This window comes from Macaca mulatta, chromosome 3 (genome assembly GCF_049350105.2).
Source record: "Macaca mulatta isolate MMU2019108-1 chromosome 3, T2T-MMU8v2.0, whole genome shotgun sequence".
In the NCBI taxonomy this organism is placed as follows: Eukaryota; Metazoa; Chordata; class Mammalia; order Primates; family Cercopithecidae; genus Macaca; species Macaca mulatta.
In genome coordinates this window covers 171,993,708-172,014,747 of record NC_133408.1, presented here as the reverse complement: position 1 = coordinate 172,014,747, position 21,040 = coordinate 171,993,708, and the positions used below count along the sequence as shown (strand labels likewise).

The following is a 21,040-nucleotide window of genomic DNA, read 5'->3' as shown; positions in this document are numbered from 1 at the left end:
ACTGGCAGAGTGCAGAGGGTGGGGACTTAGCTGCATCCAGCCTCCTTGCAGAAGGCCAGGCCTATGGAAACCTGTCCAATTGCTGCTTCCTCGTCCACCCCTCTGTCCCTCCCCCATGTCATCTGGTTTCCTTTGATGTCCAGCCACACCCAGCAAACCCCTCATCCTCAGGAGCAGGGAAGTTGGAGTCGAAAGATAAAGGAGACTGCTCAGGCACTGAATGTAATTTCATTTGGGGATCAGGCCAAGGGGCACTGGATGAGGTTTAGTTCCGCCAGCACTCCCCCGGGGACCCTGCTCTGGCCGACGGTGGCCTGAGGGGGCTGGAGACCAGCCAGGGCATTCAGTATCATTCTCTGCTTCTGCTCCAGGGGCACCTCCCAGCTGGGGATGAAGCTTGGCTGGGCCAGGGGCCAAGGCCATCATTGCGCGGTCAGACTTGGGTGGTAATCCCAATTGGTTTTGCACAAACTCCTGTTTCATCCAGATTAGGAAAGGACCTGGCCAGCGTGGACATCTGGTGGCTTGGGGATGGGCACAGAAGAAGGAGGGCTCTGGGAATCAGAGGCATTTCCATTTTAAACACTAACCATGACTCCTTTAACTGTTGTTGTCATGGGCTTAATGGGAAATTAGCAAAGAGGAATCTGAACTACATTTATTTATTCATTCTTTTTTAGAATAAATATTTGTCAAGCTCAAGTGTTTGAGCACCAAAATCAAGAATGACTAGAGAAAGTCTCAGCAATTGTAGAGACTAGAGACAGACCCTGACCTCAGCCCCCTGCCTTTAGGTGGCCGCCACTGGGAGACACACGGGAAACCCTCTGGAAGCAAGGACTCTCATGTAACTGGTGGTAGGAAAAGCATGGACTTCCAGAGTCAAACTGAATTCTAATTCTCTCCCCAGATTTTATCGCACAGGCCAGTTGTTTAATGTACCTGGGTATCATTTTTCTCATCTATTATCAGTGCATCCGTTAGGACTTTGGATGTTGCAAAAAAAAAAACAAAAAAACCTTTATATTACTTTAACATAAAGAAAATATCTGGAGTAACTAGAAAGTCCCAATGTCAGGCAGGCTTTGGGGTTACTTTGATTCAGTGGCTCAGCAATGTCACCAAAGACCAATTTTTTCCCGTCTCTGTGCTTGACCTGCCCTGGTTCCAGCTCCCTTCCTTGTTAGGAGAGGGCTGCCCACAGATCTTTGAGCTCCAAGTTCATTTTATCCCTTTGAGAGTTAGGAAATACAGTCTCTTCTCTCTACCATGAGTCCCTGCTTTGCTCTGATTCACGTTGATTGGCTTGAGCCTATTTTCTCTTAATCACTGTGGCAGAGAGTAAGATCAAGCTGGTTTGTTTGTGCTCATCATGGACAACCTGGGAAGCAGGGAGTGGGATCAATCCCACCCAAAAGGTGGGAGAGGGTGGAATGGATGCTGGAGGGGCACATGAGCCGTGATGAATGAACATTAAACCCACGGGATTGAGAGGATTACACCAATAGAGAATTATGTGCAAAACCATCTCCCAGTACCTGATGTCCACGAAGCTTAAAATAATGCTTAAAAGGAAATTTTAAAAATCAGAGTCCAGAACAAACCTAAAATCAAGCAAATAAACCACAAAATAACCTGATATTAGAGTTCATGGACTCAAGAGAAATGAAAGGGGGGAGCCTTCTGGGGGACCTGGTGTGGTCAGTTGTCATTAATGTGGTGTTCTTTCTGTAATTTAGTTCCTCAGAATGCCTCTTTTATTCTCCTTGATCTTGTGAGAGGTTAAAAATTACACATTAAAAATTAAAAATAAGAGTGCCTAATGGGAATATTTGGAGTATATTCTTTTTCCTTAGCTTTATTGTTGAAATCTCTAAAATTATACTATGTGTATCTTACAGTCCTGTGTGTGGTGGGGAAGTATGATGATCCCCTAGCTCTCGCCTAACCACACTCTCAATAATATTTGTTCCTGATTTATGGGAGTGGTGTTATTAGCACTCACTGTGCAGTGGTCACGTTGGGTCTATGCACTCAAACACAGGATGGTTCCAGAGACCTTGGCCAACATCCAGAGGCCAGACGAGCATCATGTAGGATTGTAAAGCTGATGTCTTTTCTAGGTTAGTTCTCATTCATGGGGCATATGGGCAGAAGTCTTCTTTCCATTGTCTCTAAGCTGTCCCAGCATTTCTAGGAAGGACTTGTAGATGGCTGGGGAAGATCTACTCAGCTGAGTGTTTGCAGAAGGTTGTGGATGACTCATGCCTGAAGCACATTTTCCTGTAATTCCCTCATCCCCTTCCCTGGGGACGTGAACAAAATCTCTAGAAGGTTTCAGGACCTAATGTTATAAGTATAAGCCACTATTTCAATGCCAAAAAGAGACCCTTAGTGTGAAACCTTTGGGGTTGGCCCCCTGCCTGGTTCCCCTTCAAGGTACAGCAATGACATCTGGGTAGCAGTTCCCTTCCTTACACTGACATGTTTTTCTGCTAACAAATGCAGCAAATAATATTGCCTTTCCAATGCAGGGTGACACTCTGATCTGAGGCAGCTTCAATAGCATGTTGTTCCTCCAAGCCTCAGAGCCTCATCTTTTTCTCCAAAGACCAGCAAGAAAGGCATCAAATGCTTGAGCCTGAGGCAGAGGGAACCAGGGAGATCAAGACTGGATTTTTGGTGAAGCCCAGCCTGGTCCCCGGCTTCCCTCTCTGCCACTCCCATCCTGAGGCCCTTGGTGAGCTTATGTCACTCCACTCCTTGGCTTTAGCTTGTGAGCACTGTAGAGACAGAACTCATGCCCTCTCCCTCGGCTGTTGACAGGGTCTCTGGCTGAAGTTTGACTGTGGGCAGTGCAGGATCTGAACTCACATTGACTCTCCTCCTCTTCTCCACAGATCCGGGTGGATGGACCCAGGGGCAACGCTCTCCAGTATGAGACGGTGCAGGTGGTGGATCCTGGCCCAGTCCTCCGGGATATGGCCTTCTCCAAGGACCACGAGCAACTCTACATCATGTCAGAGAGGCAGGTAAGGCTCTTTGGGCTCTGCTAGACGTTTGTCTTACAGCTAAATACTAGCCTGTGGCTCAGTACAAACCTTAGGAGGCCAGCTGCAGAGAGGTGATTTGATTTATTTGGCGCAGTGTGTATCTTTTCAGTTTTGCTGCCTGGGGACTGAGGCTTGGTGTTCTGAAACAGGAAAGAAACATTTAAAATATCAAAATATTGGAGACTCTAGAACAAATCCACTAACTTCAAAATCATGTGTATATGTTCAGGGCCAACATTTGCTTTCTTTTGAAGAAACGTCATACAGATGTCCAAATAGTGGGTCCAGATTTCCCTATACAAAATGTGATCTCATACCAAAGTCACCTTCCTGGCCCCCAGAAGCCTGTGGGAGGCAAGGATTTATTGCCAGAAGAGCCTAGTTAAGGGAACACCATGGTCAGGACCCAGAAAACAGAGTCTGTGTGGTGAGATACGATGAGGTAGGGCAAGGCCTGAACGTTTGTGTGTACATACAACTCTTTGTGGAAACTCCAGCAAGTGCCGCGGAGCCCGCCCGAGAAGAACAGATATGGTGCAGGTTTACTGATGCTGAGTAGGAAGTCGAAAACCTGGGCTTGGTTCTCAAACTGAGCTGAGAAGGAAGTAAGTTTGTATGGAGTCCTTGAGCTCAGGCCAGGAGTCATATATCTGCATCAGGCAAAGGAAGGGGTTTCACCTTGGACATCCATGTATTTAAGGGTATTTCCTGCAGTCCTCTAATTCACTGCCTGGAGTGCTCCATCCCACAATACACAGCCCACCCCAAGTGTGGTGCAGCACCACCGTACCTCTGCCCTGTGGCCTCTGTGGAGGATGGGTCATTCCCTGGAGCTGTCCCTCCAGCCCATGAATATGTATGCATTAGCTCTAAGTGGCAGCAGCAGCCATGAGGGGCAGATCTCTCCTCTTTTTCATCCTCGTCAGTGTGGCCTGAACTCTCTGGAGGACCCTGCTAACAGAGTCTGGATTGTTCTGCCTGGACCCTCTCGGCATTGTGGGGGAGATGAATTCCACATTATGCCACCCACGGGGCTTGTGCATTATGCCTTAGCAGTCACAGGAGCTCTGCCCTCCCCAAGAGCTCGATGACATCTTCTCTTGGTGTCGGACTCCCCGTTCTCCCAACTTTAGCCACACTGGGACCCATTGTGCCCTGGTTGAGGCTGCCACGGCTTGGGAATGTTCTCATTCCCAAGGTGGGGTAGAAAGTGGAGTCTTTTTTCCTGGGAGGAGAGACTACCAAGATGGAGCCTGCAGCTGGGCACAAGGCTTCCCATTTGTCTGCATTCCTTGCTCTTATAACAGCTTCCAAACTCCCCACTCCCAGCCTACCTCAGAGGCCCTAGGAGCTGAGGGGAAGCAGCTTTCTTTAGTGGCATGAATCATCTGGAGAAGATCTTCACAAGGCATTGAATATTCAGGATTTCTTGCCTGATCTGAAAGCCAGCATTTCTGAACCTGGGACTTAAAACATAAGAGGACTTTCAAAGATGGAAAATATAAATGGAGCCAGGTGCAGTGTCTTGCACCTATAATCCCAGCTGCTCGGGAGGCTGAGGCAGGAGGATTGCTGGAAGGCCAGGAGTTCAAGGCCAGCCTGGGCAATATAGCAAGACTTCGTCTCTAAAAAAATAAAGAGAAATTTCAAAAAAAAGCATGAGCTGATAATATGAGTTATCAGGCCCCTCTGAGAACTGAGTCAGGATTCTGAGCATTACTCCTTCCCTGGAGGGGCCCTTCTGAATCCTTGTTCACCTCCTTGTCCTCAGCTATTTCCCCTTAGATGAGTAATGTGGTCACTACCCATTTAGGCTTGGCAATGAGGCACCCTGAGAGCTCCATATTATGGGCACATTGGAAAGGAAGGCAGGAATGAATAGAGCCAGGGAATTCATCCATTCCAGGGCTGCTCCACACAGATGGGGAGACTGGCCTGCCACCCAAATGACCATTTCAAAGCCCTAACACCTGGGCTGACAGTGGTCTCCACTGGACTTGTGGATTCTTGGTGGAGATTTGTGGAACAGTGCGATGATTAAGTCCACAGGTGTTGCCATTGGAATGACTGAGCATGCATCTTAAATCTCATTTACTAAATGTAGTCTCTGATAAGTTCCTAACCTCCTTAAGATTCAGCATTCTTTACTGTCCTGTGTAGGTGACAATAATATCAGATAGTTTTGTTCCAAGAATTGAATGAGATATGCATATAATAAACTTAGAACCATGGCTGGCACAGAGTAAGTGCTTGTTAAATGGAGAGACTCTTGTTTTTACGACTTTGTGACAGGAGTTTCCAGACACTGGCTGTGCTTACAGTCAGGCAAGGGCTCGTATTGAGATTCTAGATGGTCCATCTGGGTTTGAGCACAGCAGACCAGATGAGGCCAAGGTAGGCAGGGAGCAAAAATCCAGTCCCGGGGGAGAGCCCATGAGGAACCCAGGCCTGCTTGACAGACTGGGCACGTGGAATAGAGCTCAGGGCCAAGCAGCTTGGTAAATATACCTGGGTATTTTCCAGACCCAGGGCATCAAGACTAATTCCAGCCTCCTTCAGGTGGTGGGTCTCCCTCAGCCATGATGGGTCAGGACACTTTGCACACCGTGTCTGCAGGCTAAGGGCATAGCTTGGCCATGATGTCAGCGCGGCCTGGAAAGCACTTTCCTTTCTTATCTGACTAATTTTTCCTTGTCCTTCAAAACTTAGCTTGACTGTCACATTCTTCATTGGGTTATTCCTAGCCTGCAGTTAGACACGTCTGTAGTAGCTTTTGTCAGACCAGACTGTGATGATGACTTCCTTGTCTCTGTTGCTGCCAGCAACTTGAGAGCATTCCATGCCTTGCCAGCCTCAATCTCACGTGATAGGCCCCTCATAATTTTTTAATGAATGAGTCCCCAGTGCCTTCACTGAACCAGAATTGGAAGAGAGAGGTACCAACACAAATAACCTATTGCTTCAGTTAATTTCAAAGCTCAAACTTAAGTAACTGAAAGACTAACTGAAGCCTGACCTTACTCTCTGCCACAGAGAGTAAGGGTGGGACTGAACCCACTCCCTGCTTCCCAGGTTGTCCGTGATGAGCACAAACAAACCAGCCTGATCTTACTCTCTGCCACAGAGAGTAAGACGGAAAGAAGGAAGTTCAGATAAAGGAAGCACCTCCTGTGTGTCAGTAATCTATCACTTGTATTCATTGGCTAGGGCTGCCATAACAAAATAGCACAGACTGGGGAGCTTAAACAACAGAAATTTGTTTCCTCCCAGCTTTGGATGTTGGAAGTCCAGGATCACAGTGTCAGCAGGGCTGTTTTTTCTGAGGCCTGTCTCCCCGGCTTGCAGATGGCTACCTTCTCACTATGTCCTCACATGGCCTTTCCTCTGAGAGCAAAGCCCTGGTGTTTCTCTGTGTGTCCTACTCGCCTCTTCTTCTAAGAGCACCAGTCAGATTGGATTAGGGCCTCTTTCTATCAGCCTTATTGTAACATAAACACCTTGATATGGTTTTGCTGTGTCCCACCCAAATCTCATCTTGAATTGTAGCTCCCATAATTACCTCCTGTCATGGGAGGGACCCTGTGGGTGGTAACTGAATCATGCAGGCAGGTCTTTCCCATGCTGCTCTCCTGACAGTGAATACGTTTCATGAGGTCGGATGGTTTTCTAAGGGGAGTTCCCCTGCACATGCTCTCTTGCCTGCTGCCATGTAAGACATGGCTTTGCTCCTCATTTGCCTTCCACCATGATTGTGAGGCCTCCCCAGCCATGTGGAACTGTGAGTCCATTAAACCTTTTTCCTTCATAGATCACCCAGTCTCAGGTATATTTTTATTAGCAGAGTGAGAACGGACTGACACACACTTTTTGAAGAAGCCATCTCCGAATACAGCCATATGCTGAAGTGCTGAAGGTTAGGGCTTCAGTGTATGAGTTTTGGGGAGAAACAATTTAGCCCGTTACATCACTGTCATGACTTTTGCCCTGTCCTATTTTTTTACATTATTTTTTTGTTTTAACTTATGGTTTCAACTTGGATAACCTACTTTAATGGTCTCTTAAGTAGTAGTATTATGGATCTAACACGTCAGTCATATATAGTATGACTAATGTACTTACAAATCAAACAGAACTATTAAAATTATTAAAACTCCGTGTCTGCATCCACACAAAATCTATCTGTGTGTTGCTTTGGGAACCACTGATATATTGGCTGTAGCTTGGGTTTTGACGTCTGAAGACCTAGATTCAAGGCCCAGACCTATCCTCCACTGGCTGATGACCCTGGACAAGTCAATCAGCTTCTTTGAGTCTCACTTTTCTCATCTGTAACATGAAAATAATCATGATAATCTTCTTCCATCACAGAGCTCAAATAACACAAGAGACACATCTAGTAACTTTCAGATTGTTATTTTTTTTTCTTCACATGAAGTGAAGACCTAAATATTCCTGAAAGATGTGAGTTAACAACATTACATACCAATGAGTTAGTCCAGGGGTCAACAGACTTTTTCTGTAAGGGGTCAGATAGTGAATAGTGTAGGGTTTGTGGACCATATGGTTTCTGTTGCCATTATTCAACTTTGCTGTTGTAACACAAAAGCAGCCATAGATAACATCTAAACAAATGGGGACGACTATCTGCCAATAAAACTTCGTTCACAAAAACAGGTGAAGAGCAGTGGTTCTGCAATCTCTGAGTCAGTCCTATAATGAAAATGTATTGGATGATGACCCTGGCATTGGAGATGGTGGAGTTACTGTGTACAGGTCACTCAAAGAAGTGTGGGGAGAAAATTCCTCAGCCTATTAGAATGGACCCCAGCGCCACATATCCAACTGCTGCCTGACATCTCCACTTGGTCATCTGGTAGATATCTTCACTTAACATGTCTAAAGCCAAATTCTTCGTCGACCTTCCCAGCACTCCTCACCTGTAGTCTTCTCTATCTCAGATGATAGGGATGATGGCAGATGATGGCAACTATGCCATTCCAGCTAAAAATCTTAGAGTTATCTTTGATTCCTTTCTTTATCCCTTACCCCACATCCAGTGTGTCAGGAAATTCTACGGACTCTGCAAAATATTTCCAGAATATGGCTATTTCTCACCACTTCATTGTCACCTACCTGAATTGAAGCCCCATGGTCTCTTGCCTGAATATTTGCAATAGCCCTCCAACTATTCTCTCTGTTTCCACCTTCATCTTTCCAGTCTTTTCTCCATGCAGCAGTTAACCTTCAAAAGTTTGAGTTAGATAGTATCATTCCTCTGTTCAAATCCTTTCAGTGGCCAAAGTGCCTGTGAAGACCCACAGGGCCTTATATGCTCTGTCCTCATGAGATGTCCAAGCTCATCACCTGCCACTCTCCTGCCTCCCCTACTCTGCAGGGCCAGGGTGGGAGAGAGTGCCCTGGACACAGAGATGTCCTCTGTGATGCTCCTGCAATATGGCAGTCTCCTGCTTCAGGATCTTTCTCCTGGTTGTTCCCCTTTGCCTGGAATTTTCTCCAGGTATCTGCTTCCCCTGAGTACTACAGGTAAAACACTAGATTGCCTTCCACTCACACTTATAAACTCCCAATCTCCTCTCCTGGGTCTATTTTTATCCATCGCACTTAGTCTCTTCTTATTTGCTATATGATTCTTATAATTGTTCTGTATTATATGTCTTCCTCATTTAAAATGTAAACGCCATGAGAATATAAATTTTTGTTTTTTAGTCTTTTTAGTTTACTTGTGTATCACAGACCCCTGGAACAGCACTGACACCTAATAAATACTCAATACACATTTGTTGAATGAGTGACTGAATGGATCTGGGCTCAAGAGAGCTGCGGTTTCAATTCTGCTGCTCTGGCTGCTCCTATAACTGAAGACTAAAATCTACCATGAAACATACTAGCATCTGTATTCCCAGATCTTAGTGGAAGAGTGTCCTAAACATATGGTAGGGTGGCAATCTGGATGATAATCCAAGAGGTTTATATTGGATTGAAGGACACATTTTCTTACAGGGATCACTGTATAAAAAACCGGTGGTAGAAAATGGTGTGCTTTATGATGTCCATTCTTACATACCAGCCTCTCTCTTCTCTGATCTTTTTGGGATCTGCAGCAGGGCAGTGGCCTAAAGGAGCTTTTGGTCCTGGTGTTGTGTTCAATACAATGATAGGTGATATGGCTTGGCTGTGTCTCCACCCAAATCTCATCTTGAATTGTAGCTCCCATAATTCCCAAGTGTTGTGGGAGGGACCTGGTGAAAGATAATTGAATCATGGGGGGTGGTTTCCCCCATGCTGTTCTCATGTAGTAAATAAATCTCACAAGATCTGATGGTTTTATATTTGCTTGGCTCTCATTCTCTCTTGCCTGTCGCCATATAAGATATGCCTTTCCCCTTCTGCCATAATTGTGAGGCCTCCCCAGCCACATGGAAATCTGAGTTCATTAAACCTCTTTTTCTTTATAAATTACCCAGTCTCAGGTATGTTTTTATCAGCAGCATGAAAACGGGCTAATACAACAGGTAAAGAGAGAGCAGAGATGAGCAACTGAATCAGGAGGCTTGTGAGCACTTTCCAAGTTAACAGAATGGGTGTTCATGGACCCCTCCTACCATCAGGGGCATCTCATCACTCTCAGCATAAGGCCCAAGCTCCTGGCATGGCCCCTCAGACCCATCCTGCGGCTCCTCTCCACCTCTGCAAGCTCATTTTGTGGCTCTGGCCCCTGGCTCTCCGTGCACCAGCAAACAGGCCTCTGTCTGTCCCTGAGCCTAGCTCCTTCCTGCTGCAGAACTTGCATGCTCACTGTTTCCTCTGCTGTGACAACTCTCTGGCTTTTCCTGTGGCTGGTTCCTCCTCATGCCTGTCGTTTTTGCTCAAATATCGTGTCCTCAGAGAGGTCTCCACTGGCCACCCTACATAAATGTCCCTCATCCTGGCATCTTGACTTCTTCCTATTAAGTCTTTTTGTTTACTCACTTCTGCTGCCCACCACAGTATGAAAATTACCTGTTTATTTCCCATCTCTATGCATTAGCATATAAGTTCCTGGAGGGCAGGGACCTTGTCTCTCTTGTGTCTAGCAGGTAGAGGAAGACCTCATCCAGAGAAGGGGCCAGGTATATTCTTGTAGAGTTAATATGAGTGGATGAGCTTTGGACTTCATCTCTTTGTGATGAAGAGCAGCCTTTCTTTGAAAGCACTCTGATTTTGGTGAGGCTAGGACCTCCTGCCTGGAGATGATGCCTGAAGACTTAAATAGAGATAGCAGGATTCTGAGTTTTGTTAAGAACCAGATAACTGTGATTCAGTCAGCAACCCAGCAAGTTCTAGGGTGTTACCTCTGCCCCTGAGGAATGTTCCTCTTTATCATTTGGTAGGCAGCAGCTGCTCTCCCTTCTAAACACTCCTTTATCCCTTCTTGTCCCTAGTTTCTTTGTGGACGGAGATGCTGGTCTCTGCCACCTCCAGCCTTCCTCTGATTTATCTGATACCATAATGGGGGACACAGAGTGCAGAAAACAGGCATTTGACAGTCAGGGGAAATATTTCACATCATATTTTAGTAGTTGTGAAATAGTTAATGAATCCATAGTTAAAGAAGTATCCGGAGAGATCAACTAACTTTGAATCCCCACCGCTGTTTGAAACTCTCCTTGGGACCGAGTATGGTGGCTCCTGCCTGCAATCCCAGCACTTTGGGAGGCCGAGGCAGGCAGGTCATCTGAGGTTAGGAGTTCGAGACCAGCCTGGCCAACATGGTGAAACCCATCTCTACTAAAGATACAAAAAATCAGCTGAGCCTGGTGGCATGCACCTGTAATCCCAACAACTTGGGAGGATGAGGCAGAACCACTCCAACCTGGGAGGCAGAGGTTTCAGTGAGCTCAGATCATGCCACTGCACTCTAGCCTGTGTGACCTAGTGAGACTCTGACTCAAAAAATAAATAAATAAATAAATAAACAAACTCTCCTTGGGTTCCAGAGTGTTCCTCATTCCATACGCTGAAAGAGGCCAGCGCTTGGCATGTGGTAGGATGAATGGGTGGTAAAGAGGATGAATGAATGGCCAGCTCTTGACATGCAGGGTAAGGATTATATGATTAATGGAGGTAGAGAATGGAGTGTATGTGTGTGTGTCTGTGTGTGTGTGTACACATGTGCATATCTCTGCACACAAATGCTATACATTTTCTGGCTCCGTCACCCATTCCCTCAGCACCTCTTTCGTTCAATATTCAACAAATGTTTACTGAGCACCTGCTCTGAGCCAAGCATTCTTCTAGGTTACCAGGAATTCCATGGGGAGCAATACGGTCAAAGTCCTTATCCTTATAGGCCGTACATTCTGGGCAGAGAGACAGATAGTGAATGAGAGAATGAGGGAATGAATGAATGGCTTAGAACAGGTAATAGTGAACAGAGTGAAAAATTAAAACGACTCAGGTGGAATAAGGTGATGGCCAGAAGAGTGGAGGTGAGTGCTCTTTTAAAGACAGTTGTCAGGGAAATTCTCAAAGGAGGGAATTTTTGAGCAAAAAGCAGAAGAGAGTGAAGTGGTGCGAGAGGACCGTCTGGGGAGAAGTGGTCTAGGCGGAGGGAACAGCAAGCACAGAGGCCAGAGACAGGCAGGTGACATATGTTTTTGAGGACACCAGACGGGCTGCCAGGAGGGGAGAAAGGGGAAAGTGGTGAGTGAGGCAGCTGAAGACAGAGGCCGGCTCAGGTCACTCCAGCCTCCATGTGCACCTGTGAAATGGGGATTTATAGTAAACAGTATTGATCTCCTGGAGTGAGCGAGGATTCAATGAGATATTCCAGGTAAAAGAGCTTAGGTCAGAAAGGACATTCAGCAAATGTTAGCTATTAGATTATTTGCAAATTACATAGTTCTGCAGGCTGGATATGGTTTCTCTTCTCATGGACGCGTAGGTCCCTCTGTGAACTCGTGCAGCAAGTGCCGTGTTGTGTACACTTCTGCTTGGAGTGTATGAGTGTGCACTGTGGGGTGTCAGTGTCATTTTGCCATGATTTAACTGTCTCTTTCAGAGCCGTGTTACATTTCTCTCTGTCTCTTTTCTTTCTTCTGCGTGATTCTGAATCTCTCTCTGCTGTGTGTGCATATGCACACCCACCCCTTCCCCTGTGTCTATCCCTGTCTGTGTGTCTCTGTTAGCCTCCTTCTTGCTTTGTGTGTGCATGCATGTGTATGAGTGTGGTGTGTATTTACTAAAATCCCAGTAACCCCGAGGGAATGTCTATACACACTGAAACCAATGTGATAAAAACCTGCCAAGACAATGGGAGGGAGGTGAGAGGAAATGTCAGTGAGGCAGATAAATGAGAAGATGAGGTGGCAAAGCTGGGACCGTCCTTGTTCTTGGGTGCCCTGGAATGACACCCACCAGGGGAGAAGCAGCTGTCCCCCAAACAAGGCAAGTATCTTCTTTGATAGGCCCAGAGGAAGTGGCAGATTTCTCAGTGAATTTCAATGTCTCTGCCTCTCCACATACCAGCCCTTGCCTGCCTGAAAGCCAGAAGCCTCAAACACACATTTCTGCTTTGGGGATCTGTTTCAGCCATGTTTGGACCAAAGCCATCTTTTATGATGTCCTTTGTTTTACTGACTCCTCTTCACAGTGGGTCTGCTTCCAGGTGCTGGGGGACTCTTGCAGCCTGTCCTCCTGAGCTGCTGGTGCTCAAGTCCTTGCTATAAAGCAGGATGCGGACGCCTGTGGGGCCTGAGGAGGTAGGCCTGGAGGTGAGTCCCCTGCCCATAGGCATTGCCCAGGATAGCAGCCTTGCCTGGCTCCTTCCGGCATAAACCAGTAGTGAAGTGGCGAGGGCCACCTTGCTTTATAGCATATTACTCAGGCCTGATTCATTCATTTGTTCAGGAAACACAGACCAACCTGGGCAACATAGAGAGATACTATCTCTAAATTTTTTTTTTTTAATTAGCCGGACACTGTGGCTCATACCTGTATTCCCAGCACTTTGAGAGGCCAAGGTAGAAGGATTGGTTGAGGGCAGGAGTTTGAGACCAGCCTGGGCAACATGTCAAAACCCCATCTCTACAGAAAATTTAAAACTTAGCCAGGTATGGTGGTGTCCACCTATAGTCCCAGCTACTCAGGAGGTTGAGGCAGGGGGATCACTTGAGCCTAGGAGGTTGGGGCTGCAGTGAGCCGTGGTCACGCCACTGCACTCCAGCCTGGGCAACAGAGGGAGATGGCTTCTTTAAAAATACAAATAAATAAAAATGAAGTTCTTTTTAAGAAAAGAAACATTCTGTAAGCTCCCTCCTACTATGTGCCAAGTACCAGTCAAGGCATTGGGAATACAACCCTGAAGAAACAGTGACATATCCCTATGATTTTAGCAAAAGGAAGCAGCAAAGAAGGAACCAACCTAAGAAATAAATCAGAGACTATTTATGGTGATAAACACTCCAGGAAAAGGAAATCAAGTGGATTAAGTAGAGTCAAGATCCTTGTGGGGGCCAAAGGGTTGCATTTTCAAATAGAGAGGTCAGACAGGCATACAAGAGGAGAAGGGGAGGCCTGTCCATGTTGTCCTGTCCCTTTCCTTCTTCTATTTATTTGTAAGTTCTTTGTTTGGGGTTGTGAAATTGAAAGATGGTGAAGCTAGCCTCTCTGGAGGGTAGAAGTGAGAGGACGCATCGTGATTGTTTTTTTTTTTTTTTACCACGCTGTGAGCTTCAGAAGGAGCCATAGTTCAACGGGGAGGTGGTACCATGGTCTAAGAAAGGGCAGCATCGCTTGAGGCTTGGGACCCCGAAGTGGATGGTGCCTCCACCAGGGACCCCTGTGTGATGAAGGAGTCATTACTGTTTCTTTGCGCCTCAGTGTCCGTCCCTGTCTCCACCCTGCCTCCCAGGATGTTCTGAGGGAGGTGACGTGAAGTCTGGCAGTCTGGGAGGTCTATAGACATTGATTTGATAGAAGATGCTGTTGTGAAGATACTGTCTCCAGCCAAAGGTGCTGGGCTCCTGTGAAAATAATTCCCACTCTCAACACTGGGTCTGCGAGCATGTCTCACGTGAGGTGCACTGGATGGTGATGCAGCCGTTTCTCTGCCATCCTGTCTGCCCCTGCGGGGGCCAAGCTGTACACTCCAGTTAGTGTTTGGATGGCTGACATGGTGACAAGACCATGTGGACGTTTGCTCCTGGCACCCAGGCTGGCCTGTGTCTGATAGCTCCTGTGAGAGTGAACTTGAAGCACAAGGCTGAGGAATGAGTGACAGGAAATGGAGCCACCTCAGACATTCACAAAAACAGAAAAGCTGTCTCAGTGTTTCACCCAATTTCCCTCAGGTGGGAGCCTTCCCATTTGTCTGGAACAGACTCTGAAGGTTCCAGAATGTCATTATTGAGATAGTCCCACTTCCCACTTCATTCTCAGGCAAGGTACAGGATGTCTCCATTTTACCACAGCAGAAATGGAGGAACCAGAGGGGAAGTGACTTCCCTCCCTCATCTCCTACAGTCAGTAGGTGCTGAATTGTCCACTGCACCCTAAAACCTTAGGCTTGGAAAATGCTGCTGGCTTATCTGGTGCAACACACTCCTACTGCACTTTCCTTCTGCGATCAGTGTGGAAACTGAAGCACAGAGGAGGGAGCAGGTCATCCAGAGTCAACAGCAGTTTGGGAGAGGAGCTGAGCTTGAATCCAGGGTTCAGCTCCTTCTGCAATGCCTTCCCCAGCCCCCTCTTCCAGTGAGGAACAGGGAGCTCTCTGTGAGAGGAAGAGATACTATTCATCGTCTTGACTTCCCAGTAAAAAGTGATGCACCCCACTCTCAGATGTCAGAACCAGCTATAGAAGGCAGAAGGACTCTCTGGGGATGGGGTAATGGAACAGTGCAGATGTGATCAGAACTCAAAACCCACCTCGGCCCCATGAAGGACGTCCCTTGGTTTACTTCTCCTTTGTTGTAACCTGACACAAGGTGGGACAAGAGCCCCTTTGCAACCTTTAGGGCATCTTGGGGTACATGGAGCCCTGGGCAGCACCAGCCCCACCTCACAGAGGGAGTAGGCAGGGAAGCAGCCCATCACTCCCACTGTTCTTTTCCAACAGACGTGTTTCTACATGGTCACTGGTGTAGGCAAAAGTCTCTGACATCTGAGTATGATCACCACAGTGGCCTGGCATCTCTCAGACCATGGGGGTGACCAGAAAGCACAAGCATATGCAGGACGGAGGCCACAGGGGGGTCATTAATAGACCACGGACTTGGCTTTTCATACCTGTCCTTAGTACTCACCAGCTGTGCCACTTGGAGTCACTCACTCGAGCAGTTTATGCTTTGGTTTCTTATGTAGAAAATGAAAGTGATGATAACTCTCTTTCAGTGCTTTTAGGATTGAAGTTAATATATGTAAAGTGCCTAGCATGTAGTAGGAAGTTGTGGTTGCTGTCATCATTATCATTATTCTTATTACTATTAGAAAATGTATTGTTAATCCTAGCACTTTGGGAGACTGAGGCGGGCAGATTGCCTGAACTCAGGAGTTTGAGACCAGCCTGGACAACATGGTGAAACCCCGTCTCTACTGAAAATACAAAACGTTAGCCAGGCCTTATGGTGCGTACCTGTAGTCTCAGCCACCTGGAAGGCTGAGGCATGAGAATCACTTGAACCCAGGCGGCGGAGGTTGCAGTGAGCCGAGATCATGCCACTTTACCGCAGCTTAGGTGACAGAGTGAGACTCTATGTCCAAAAAAAAAAAAAAATTCTTGTTAGGGGCAGGGAAACCTGGACAAACCACTGCTTGGTGGCTAAAGGTCAGTCGAGCTGCAGGCACCAGCTACCCAGGATTCTGTGCTTCCCCCATCCATCTCAAAGCCCCTGGAAAGTACTCAGGCAGACACTCCCTTCGAAGTAAGGAGCACTGCCTTCCAGGGGATGGAGGGCCTGGGAGGCTGCGGTCTCCCACCCTAATCAGAGAGAGCTATGTTGCCTCTGGGTTTTTCTCTGTAACTCTGCTTCCACTCCGGGGAAGGAGTCTGAATCCATTTGAGTCCAACCTCATTGGATATATGAAGTTATCACAGATTGGGCAGCTGAAGAACCTTTTGGTCACTCATCTTCCAGGACTTCTAGAGCAGAGGGAAAACTGGCTCATTTTCCTTCTTTCTGCCCCAGAATAGAGAAGAGCTATGATGTGGAGGTAGAGCAGGGGTGGGTGAGGGAGGATGTGGAGCAGAAGGAAAGCTGAGGAAACCCAAGGGCCAATGGTTAAGGAAAGCGCTGGCAGCTCTCTAATCCTGAACTCCATTAAGCATCTGTCTCCGGCAGTTGCCCTGACAGTCACAGCGCCTTCTCCTAACTTAGCGCTGGTGTCCTGGTATTTTCGGGGCACTCTAAGTGCCATTTTTAAAGACAACCACCCGTCATCGTCCACTTAGCAGTACATAAGGAGACTCCACAGGGTGGATAGACAGGACTAGGGCTGCTTCTCTTCCAGCTTCCAGCTCCTCTCCCACCATGTCTGTTTAGTAAGCGCCACTGCATGCCCCGCACAGAGCCAGTCCCTGTGCACAATCAGAGAAGGGCTGAGGGAAGGCTCTGTTCTGGAAGCTCTGCAGTGGTAAAGTGAGAGCAAACTCCAGCTTGAAGCGTGTTGAAAAGAGTATGGTCCTACTGTGGGAACTGCTCCAGAAACCCAACTTTCTTGTGGAGTTAGGGATCAGGGAAGAAAAAGATGTCAGTTTGAAGGGCACATTCTCTTCATGCTTTTGAGTGAGGTCATTACAAGGACTCTGGTCTGGAGGCTGGAGTCTTTGGGGTCTTTCTTAAGACTACCACTGATCCTCACTTGTGGGTGGGGGTTGGGCCTTGACCACCTCACCCCTCTCAACAGGCCAGGTATTGGTAGAAGTTGACTCACACCGTTCCAACCCACTTCCCTGTTCCCTAGGGATGGTATCCTAATGGAAATGGTTAAATTCCATGAGCACTGATTGACTTGCTCTTGAGTTCTGTGAAAAACAGACCAGAAATGTTGATACTTAAGTAAATTTTACACTCCGTTTGAATATCAATGGGACGTTTTCAAAAGTAAATAGATGCACATTAATTTATGCCCTTGTTCAAGATGACTAGTTAGCATTAATGATGTCACATGACTTTACTAAATGCAATATAGGTATAAAAGGGTAAATTACAAATGGCATTTATTTACATATCTCATATGAGTCTTTCAAGTGCATTTCAGATATTACAAGCAGACAATGGAGACATCAATTTGAAACTGACTCAGAGACGTATGCAATGGTTTTGAAGATATGCACAATGGCTGAGGGGAGATTATCTGAATAGTTATTTAGACAAAGTCCAGAAAAACAATGAAGGAGTGGAGAAACAGGTAGAAACAGAATCCTTCTCCAAAAGGATTCCAGCTGGTGCAGAAGGCTATCCAGTTACAAGCTGTATGGCTTGAAGGTGGGTCAGGGCTGGAATCACAGCTCTGCTGCCGGATTCTGGCACTGCCACTCGGCTTTGGACAAGTTATTTAATCTCCGGGTATTTCAGTTTCTTCATCAGCAACATGGGAATATCCTAGTGCCCATTGGCTGGGTGGTTACAATGAATAAATAAGAAAGTGCACATAAAATTCTTAGTGCATTGCCTGGCACATAATGACAACTCAATGAGTCTTAGCTTTCATCTCTATGATTTTCAGTATGCTGGTGACTATTACAAGAATGTCTATGTTTCATTGAAGAAAAGCCACTATGCCAGGTGTGGTGGCTAACTCCTGTAATCCCAGCACTTTGGGAGGCTGAGTTGGGCAGATCATCTGAGGTCAGGAGTTCAAGACCAGCCTGGCCAACATGGTGAAACTCCGTCTCTACTAAAATTTCAAAAATTAGCCAGGCGTGGTGGTGTGTGCCTGTAGTCCCAGCTACTTGGGCGGTTGAGGCAGGAGAATTGCTTGAATCTGGGAGGGGGAGGTTTCAGAAAAGAAAATAAATAAATAAATCCACCTGTAATATTTTTCTTCCAACATTCATAAACTCACTTCTGTATCCTCTGGGGCATTTTAGGTTTTCTTGGCGCCAAGAGTGACAGAGAGCAGACCAGGAGGCCTCCATCGGCCCCACTCCCGGTTGGCTGTGGCCTCATAGTCTGAGTCTGCAGGTTCCAAGGCCCTTTGGGTGTTCTAGTGGACTGAGGTGCCCAACCCCCTTCCTTGAGACATGGCCTTTGGCTAGGGCCACTACTCACACCTGAGATCACCTTCAGTGGGAGAGGAAGGCCCTCTGGAGAAAGTTTTATTCCCTCAAAGCACCTTTTAATCCACAGGCTGGGAGGTAAATGTTCACTTTCATTAAAGTGTGGGGCTCTAAAGAGACAAATGATACTCTTGTGAAGCGTGACATGTGTAGACCTCCCCCTAGTCCTTGCTTGGTCCAGATTTAAGCACATTAGTCCAGCATTTCCCAAACTTTATTTCTTAGAACCAAAATTCTGCAGGATTTTGTTTTTTTAAAACAAAAGCTTTCTTTAGTCAAATATGTTTGAGAAGATCTGAGTTGAGCAGATGTATAGATATACAGAGATTTTTAGAGATACGGTCTCACTCTGCCACCCAGGCTGGAGTACAGTGGTGCCATCATAGCTCACTGCAACCTTGAAGTCTTAAGCCCAAACAATCCTCCCACCTCAGCCTCTGGAGCAGTTGGGACCACAGGTGCCATTTTTCTCTAAGCTAAATTTTTAAAAATTTTATGTAGAGATGAGGTCTTGCTGTGTTGTGCAGACTGGGCTCCTCCTGGGCTTAAGTGATCCTCCTGCCTTGGCCTCCCACAGCACTGGGATTACAGGCATGAGCCACTGTGCCCAGCCCTTGAGTTAAGTGGATATCTTGACTATAGCATTTTATAGTGCATTTAATATGCTAATGGGTATTATGAATCTCTGAGCTATGAGTGGGATGACAAATGACAAATGTAGGAAGTAGTATCTCCCAAAGTCATTTGGCCACAGAACTCATGTTACCAGGAGTACCTAGAATGATCTGTGCATTGTGGAACCTTCACTGGGAAAGACTTAACTATCTTTTCCCAGCTCTCCTGGTTTCCTCTACCTTTTCCTTGGCCAGTCTCTCTGGCTGTAGGCCTGACCCCAGTTACTCTTCTGTGTGTGTGCTGTTCTGTGGTGAGCACAGGCCAAGTTCTTCTTGGTCTTCATTCTTGCGATTTGGGGAAAGGAGGGTTCTCTTCATCAATCAGAGTCTCAGGGTTACCCCTTGAAGTCCGGGGAGCTGTTGCCTTTGAGTCTAACTGACGTCTGGCTCGCTCATGCTCACACAAATGCCCAGGATCGTATCTCTCTATCCTAGGTCAGTGGAGCCTTCCTCACCTCTGAGCTTAGTCCATGATCTCAGTCTCTAATTCACTGTTCTTTTCTAAAAGGCACACATTTTATTACTATTATTAAAAGTTTACCTCCTACTGCTGCCAGTTACATAGTTCTCAGTGAGAACTCATGTATCACTTTGCATCTTCTCAGATGTTCTTAATTTAGGAGCCATTGTTTATTGTCAAATATTTATTACTCTGTCTTCCACAATTAAAGTTGAATGCTAAGCTGGGTACGGTGGCTCATGACTGTAATCCTAGCACTCTGGGAGGCCGAGGCCGGTGAATTGCTTGAACCCAAGAGTTCAAGGCCAGCCTGGGCAATGTGACGAAACCCCGTCTCTACAAAAATTAGCTGGGTGTGGCGGTGAGCGCCTGTAGGTCCCAGCTACTTGGGGGGCTGAGGTGGGAGGGTCACTTGAGCCCAGAAGATCGAGCCTACAGTGAGCTGTGATGGTGCCACTGAACTCCAGTTTGGGTGACAGAGCAAAACCCTTTCTCAAAAAATAAATAAAATAAAGTTGAATACTGATGACCCAATATCCCCAACTTCACAATAATCTAGGGGAAGCTATTTATTTAGTGTTTTGTTCCAGAACATCAGAGACCAAACTCTAAAACACTGAGCTCCCTTTTGCCTCTTTAGTGTTATGCATTTTGATGCCAAGGGCTGCTAAGAAGGAACACTCTCCAATAGCACAAGCGGGAAACTGTTAGAACTACTGCTTTTTTTTTTTTTTTTTTTTCGGAGACAAGATCTGGCTCTATCACCTAGGCTGGAGTGCAGTGGTACAATCGTGGCTCACTGCAACTTCTGCCTCCCAGGTTCAAGCCATCCTTCCACCTCAGACACCCAAGTAACTGAGACTACAGGTGTGCATCAGGGCATACAGGGTAGTCTCGAGGCATCACCACGCCCAACTAATTTTTGTATTTTTTGTAGTGATGGGGTTTCTCCATGTTGCCCAGGCTGGCCTCAAACTCATGAACTCAAGCGATCCACCTGCCTTGGTCTCCCAAAGTGCTGGGATTGCAGGCGTGAACCATTGCACCTGGCCTATAACTTTTTAAAACATTTTTTATTTAAAAGAAGAAATCTGGTTTTACTTGTGTTTAATATAGAGTTGATGCTAGCTAGTGTCTGCCTGCCTTGCTCTATGCATCAGTCATTCATGCATTAGGGAGGCACAGAGATGCTGGGAACCCTACATCTTGGGGGGCTTGACACTGGCATCCTCACTGGCTGAGTCAGTTTCAACATACTACAACAAATTTGCAATTTATGTGTGACAGATATTATCAATGTTATAAAAACAATCCTTTAAATAAAATCTTTATAATACTTTGCAATGATGTACAAGTGACCATGGAAATTTTTTGTGCAACACAGAGGTCTGCTGCTTATGGAAACATAATTAACCATTTTTCTTTTAAAAGAACCAAAATGTTCCACATTTGCTGATCTTTTCACTTCTGACAAGCAGCTGTCAGAGTATGCCACTTTGCTGGTAACTTTGAAAAAACAAACACATAATCTTTCCCTCCAATATAAAGGTAATACATTCAAAATGGGTAAGAA

General features: G+C 46.4%; 1 protein-coding gene across 1 annotated transcript in view; it reads left to right on the top strand.

The window, feature by feature from the left end:
- Positions 1-21,040, top strand: part of PLXNA4 (plexin A4) — a 446,344-nt gene that overhangs the window by 271,257 nt on the left and 154,047 nt on the right. The window contains exon 4 of the mRNA XM_015134941.3: positions 2,901-3,032. Coding sequence (XP_014990427.1) covers positions 2,901-3,032 — 132 coding nt within the window. The remainder of the gene's footprint in view (positions 1-2,900; positions 3,033-21,040) is intronic.